Source organism: Apteryx rowi, unplaced genomic scaffold, assembly GCF_003343035.1.
Source record: "Apteryx rowi isolate R43461 unplaced genomic scaffold, aptRow1 scaffold_734, whole genome shotgun sequence".
Lineage (NCBI taxonomy): Eukaryota > Metazoa > Chordata > Aves > Apterygiformes > Apterygidae > Apteryx > Apteryx rowi.
Window position 1 is genome coordinate 363,878 of NW_020451021.1, and position 5,525 is coordinate 369,402.

The window sequence follows — 5,525 nt, forward strand, 5'->3', positions numbered from 1 at the left end:
CGTCTGAGTCCTGTTCCAAGGCTGCCTACTGTAGGCAATGTAAACAAAGCACCACAAAGAAAATAACAGTCCCTACCTCAAGGAACGTTGTCCACTTCCTTGTGTGTCTCTAAGCCCTTAGGACAAACCCTTATTTAGTACACAGTGAAATAAGGATACCCAGAAGAGGTGAGGGTATTTCACCCTTCCCCATTACTAAAGCTGCTGCCCACAGACACGTCCTATAGAAGTCAATGGGCATTCTCAGTCTGGACTGGGATAAAGTTTTTTTCAAAACTGAGCCAAGATTTCTGTAATGTGGTTGATATTATCTAGATTTACTCCCCCTAAAGAGTATGAGGTGCCCATTAAACTGAACTTGCAAAGGGTGGCTGATGGTCTTCTCTCCCTGGCAGGGAAGCGCTGCTGTGTACGCTTGCTGGAGAGCAGCAGAGGGGTGAAAAGATGGAGCGGAGGCCGGGGAAGACAACCCACGCCCGGAGGAACCTCTTTGGACCCGTAGACCACGAGCAACTGCAGCAGGACTTCCAGCACATGCTGCGCAGCAGCATCGAGGGAGCCCAGCAGAAGTGGAACTTCGATTTCCTCTGGGACACACCAGTCGAGGGGCTCCTGCAGTGGGAAGAGCTTGAGGGTCACCAGGTGCCTGCCTTCTACCACAGCTGTGTGGTAGGGGATACTCGGAGACCCCTGCAGCACTTGAACTGGCCCCTGGGCAGGGAGGACAAGATTCACCACTTTGTCTGGGTGACACTGACTGAGAAACCCAAAACTTCCAAGAAAACAGGGGGCAAGAGGAGCCCAGAAGGGAAAAAACGAAGACAGACATCTCTGACAGGTGTGTGAGACCTTTGTATTGCTCAGATGGTCCAACCTGGTCCCAGCAGTTTCTTAGAAATTCTTTGATAGGCCCATAAACCAGTCTTGTTTTAAGAAAAAAGATCTTTTTCTTCAGAGGAGCATCTGAAAGAGAAAGAATACAAACTCTTAATTGAGTGACCAGTGGCTTGTGTTTTTTGAAAGATGCTGTGCCACAACCTCCCTCCAGCCCCTGGGGGTTTATTTAGGACTTGTCAGCATCAGAACAAATAGATAATGGCCACTTCTTGCAAGAGGATGGTTAGGCTGATTACAAGGGTTAGACATTTAAAAAGCCATTCTAAGAAAAGCAGTGAGAGAGTTTCCCAAGCAAGAACCAAACAAGAAAACAGGGTTGCCCATCAGTTGGGAGTTTGGGGGGTTTTGTTTGCTTATATTTTTCAGAGTGCAGTAAGGAGCATAGCTGGCTGAGCTAAGCCTTAGGAGGAAGACCAGAAACCAGAGAAAGCAGCCAGTTCTCCGGCTAACTTCAGCTTGGATATTATACTCAGTGAAGGCATCCAGGAATTTTAAGGGCAGATCAATCTTAAACTTGGCCAGGAGGCAGAAGGGGTCTAGGTTTTAAAATGCCTCTCACCAGGACTTGCTGCCAGATGCACAAAGGAATGTATTTCTTGTTTCAGCACCCATAAAAGAGTTTTAAGTTTTTAAAAGTCCTCGGCATCCTGCATGCTAAGCTGTTCTGAGAATCTGGCCCCTCATTTTCTCTTCCCAGTAGGATTTGAGCTTATTTGAAAAATCTGATCCCATAGATTAGATTTCTCTTATCCTTACTGGAATTTTGGTTTATCCTGGACTGGGGTTTTCAAGATATAGACAAAAGATTTTCTTTGGGGAATTTGATGTGAGACACCAGCTCGAAATTGCCTAGAAGATAATTGAAGCTAAGGTTTCAGGAAACATTTTCTGAATAGTGATGTTGATCTCGGTAAGTCAGACAATAGAATAATTTGCTATTTGAGGGTATGAAACTTAATTGCTAGAGAGAGGTTCAGGAAGAGGTTGGAGATTAATGAAGAGTGGAACATTGTACAGTGGAGTACAGAACAATGATATTTAATGAGTGCACTTTTCCAAAGCACTTTACAGCCATTAACTAATTAACAGTATAATTTACAGGTAGGAGTACAGAAGTGTAATTCAGAGCACAATGTTGTGATGGTTTGAGGGAACTGCTGTTCAATTGTAAATCTCTCACTAGGTGTGTGGGAGTAAATTATGCAGATATTTCCAGGGGATATTTTTCTTCCGATCTGTTTTCCCCAGGCAAGACGCATTTCAACAGGGGATGTGGAAACCAAAATACCATGCTGCGCAGTTTAACACTTTCCCACATATGTTTTCATAAGAGAAAACTCTTTAGTCTAACAGTACCCTTTTCCCCAAGGAATCTGGGTGTAATGAGATGGGCCAGGAAAATCATTTGCAGTCCTCTTTTTTGGTGACGCTTGGAGATCAGGGCTTCTCTTCCTCCTTCTCTCACAAACACCCATGCACCCATGTAGCCTCTTTATTGCCAGCTGAACAATTCATTAAAAGTTTCTCTCTGGCTGCAGAAAGCTTGTCCCTCTGAACAACACTACAGTAATTCAGGCAAAACTGAAGTCAGGGTGTTATGGGAAAATGATAACTACTGATAAGGTCTGACCTCACTTTTCAGCCCATTTGCCCAACTTCTGTCATCCCAGAGTGAAAGGTTAGTTTAGGATCAGGGTCTCATATTGGATTTGAACACAGTTATCTGCATTCGCCTTTGGTCAAGAGGAACACTGTAATGCTTTACATTAAGATCCAACAATGTGCATTTAATTTAGACTTTAAAAGACAGCTGTGGCCCATTAAATAAATATCAGTGTATTAAAAACCATCCATGGGGTTTTGTGGACATTGGCACCTCCAGAGTGGAAGTAGCAGAGGTTTTCTTGCTGTATTTGACTCCTCAGACATGTAGAGAGATAACTAGCACGAAAGTACATTTTTCCTTCTGTCTACCAAACCTTTTATGTGCAAATACTTAATTTTCATTCATCTTTCTCAGTGTAGTTCCAGTGTAGTTCTGCTCTGCTGTCTGTCTGGGAGAGCCCCAAGTTCAAAAAGTAGCTCAGCTACAGGTCTTGTTGGTTGGTAGGTTGATTTGAGGTTTTTTGTTTTTTTTGAAAGCTGTGTTTCTCTAACCAGGGTTGGGGAACCATACCAGCTTTTTGCTCCTCTTCTTCTTTTCCAAAGCTGTTGGCTTGCCTCAGTCTGATACACTTAGACCTTGTAGTGTCGCTCGGCTCTGCAGGAAGACATCCATAAGTCCTTGCCTCCTTTGCTTAATGTCAAAAGAGAGAAAATTGGCAACAATTCTGTTTTCACTTGCTGGTCTTCCTTCTGAAGCATTTAGTCCTGAAACCCCGTTTTCTGCAAGGTAAGTGAGAGAAAACAAGGGGGAAATGAAAGTAGGTATTTAGATAGGTATATTTAAGCAGTACAGATCTTTTCCTCATAGGTCCCTATGCCCAGGGTTTCCTTCTGGACTGGCTGCAAGCAATGTCCCACTCAGTACTTTACTTATGCCAACTGATGTGCTCTTTAGAGTCCCTCAATGTGGTCATACCAGCCTGTTTCCATGGACTCTGTCTAGAGTCTTAGGTGGAGGCTAAACCATCTGAATATGACTCTGGGGATCTACATCCCCCTGGCTTTTAAGTCCCTCCATCAATCCTGAAATGGGGCTCAGCTATGAGGTATGCAAATGTCTAAGCAGTTTGGCTCTGGCTAAAATTCTTCACTGGCTGAAATGGGAATAATGACTATCTAAGACTTTTATGAATTTCATCCACTAAGCATAATCCAAAATGCATTTCTTTGCCCAAAATGAAATGGAGGATAGCTTTGTAGAAGCCTTTGTACTAGAAGAAACAGCAGACGTAAGGATTACATTTTGTAACGTAGGCTTTTTATTCTTACTGCTATCCCTCTCCTCTGCGGCCCTACTGAGAGCCTGCAGTGGGTTATAATAATAGCAAGACTTGCTTTTCTACTGAGTTAGCAGCATATGCTCTTGCCTGGGAGAACACACTCTCCTTGGGATCAAGTCTCGCTCCAGAAGCTTAACTTACTCAGGGCAAGCTCCAGTACTGCTACGCTCTGTTGCACTGTGCCATGTAGACATATCCTTAAGGAAGTTGGCTGCAGGAATCACTTTGCACAAACTTGGCTGTGAAAGGCTGTAGAGTTCCAGTCATCCTGCCAGTAATATTCTGTGCTGAAATTAATACAAGACTTTATGCTGCTGGGACTCAATATATGTTGCCAATTTGATTATATAGGGAGCTTAAGTTTAAACATGATGAAGCTCGGATCCTCAACTGGTTTAAGTTGGAATAGCTTCGTTAGTATGAATACAAACAATTTATGCCAGGTAAATACCATCAACTCTAAAGGTAAATAAACATTTAGCTTCCATTTCAACTAGTTTTGCTCTGTTTACCTGAAAAAAATAGGTATTTTTTGTGCTGGGGGGACAGGGAAAGAACTCCTAGGTGTTTGCTATAATTATGGTTCTGTACTTGAGATGGATTTAAGTTTGCACTTAAAGGAAAGATTTAGCCATGTATACCTATGAAAAAGTTCTCCTCTTGAGCCACAGTAGTTACTGTCTGGGTGGAGAATTAATTATAATTCAGTGATATAGCAAGGTTTCATGCAGTCCTCCCAGAATCCGCATTTGACCTAATAAGTAGAAATAAAATGCCACATAAATACAGTTCTTCTGATGTTATTTTACAGTGAGTATGTTTTGTTATTTTTAAGGAGGAGAAACAACTGTTTCTGACAGGAAAGCACTGCAGCAGTGGCTCTAAAAGTTGGAGTAAAATGTCATATTGCTCAGCTTGCTTAAGAGGGTCCAAAGTCCTTTGATCTGAACTGGATAAAAGCCAGCACATTTTCTTTGTTTTACTTGGTATTACATAGCTTTCTATGGAACATACTAAAGGTATTAGTTTTGTTCCTTCACAAGCCTTAGAGAAGTCCAAATGACTTTTTTGACACAAAACCAACAAGATTTGAGGGATTTCTTTAAAACAGTCTTTATCGGTGTTACAGTTCTAATTCTCTGTGTTTTGTGTTGTTCTGCAGATTACTACTCAGCAAAGAAGCGAGTCAAAATGAATACACAAGCTGTTGCAAAGAAGTCAACTTCTTGAACGCGAGCGCAGGATTGTTATGCACCAGGGAGGTTAGAGACATCTGCCAAGTTGCCTCGACATTCAGAAACTGTGCGCAAGCTGCGGACACTTAGGGGCATCGCACAGAAAGATGCTCATGGCAGCAGCGATGAAAAGTCTTCTGGGCGCACAAAAACTTTCATTGGAATGGGGTCAGGCCAGATCAACTGGAATCACTTTGATGAGAAATGACTAGCCTTAAAAACTCTGGTAAGCAAGCTGGGGCGCTACAGTAATCAGCTAAGGCTAGCAGTTTAACATGTGTTTAAAATAACTCTACATGAGAAAGTGGTAAACAGTTATGGCTGTATATGTGTAGTAATGTGCTTGGACATGTCACTGTACAGGTGGGGCCTTTTATTGTTCTGTCTTTACACAGCCTCTGTCTTGGTTGTAGCAGTGATGCTTAAAATTTTCACCATCTCGGCTTTA

The 5,525-nt window shown here is 42.5% G+C and overlaps 1 protein-coding gene across 1 annotated transcript; it reads left to right on the forward strand.

The window, feature by feature from the left end:
• Nucleotides 1-444: 444 nt before the first annotated feature.
• On the forward strand, nt 445-5,072 carry LOC112976484 (cyclin-dependent kinase inhibitor 1-like). The gene is made up of 2 exons (XM_026087802.1): nt 445-838; nt 5,005-5,072. The coding sequence occupies exons 1-2, from the start codon at nt 445-447 to the stop codon at nt 5,070-5,072; spliced, it is 462 nt and encodes a 153-aa protein (XP_025943587.1).
• The last annotated feature ends 453 nt before the right edge of the window (nt 5,073-5,525 follow it).

Bases quoted from the DNA above. Each gene is read 5' to 3' on its own strand.
- LOC112976484 (XM_026087802.1), top strand. From the start codon at position 445: ATGGAGCGGAGGCCGGGGAAGACAACCCACGCCCGGAGGAACCTCTTT. The intron at 839-5,004 runs GTGTGTGAGACC...GTTGTTCTGCAG, and splicing joins AAGACAGACATCTCTGACAG to ATTACTACTCAGCAAAGAAG.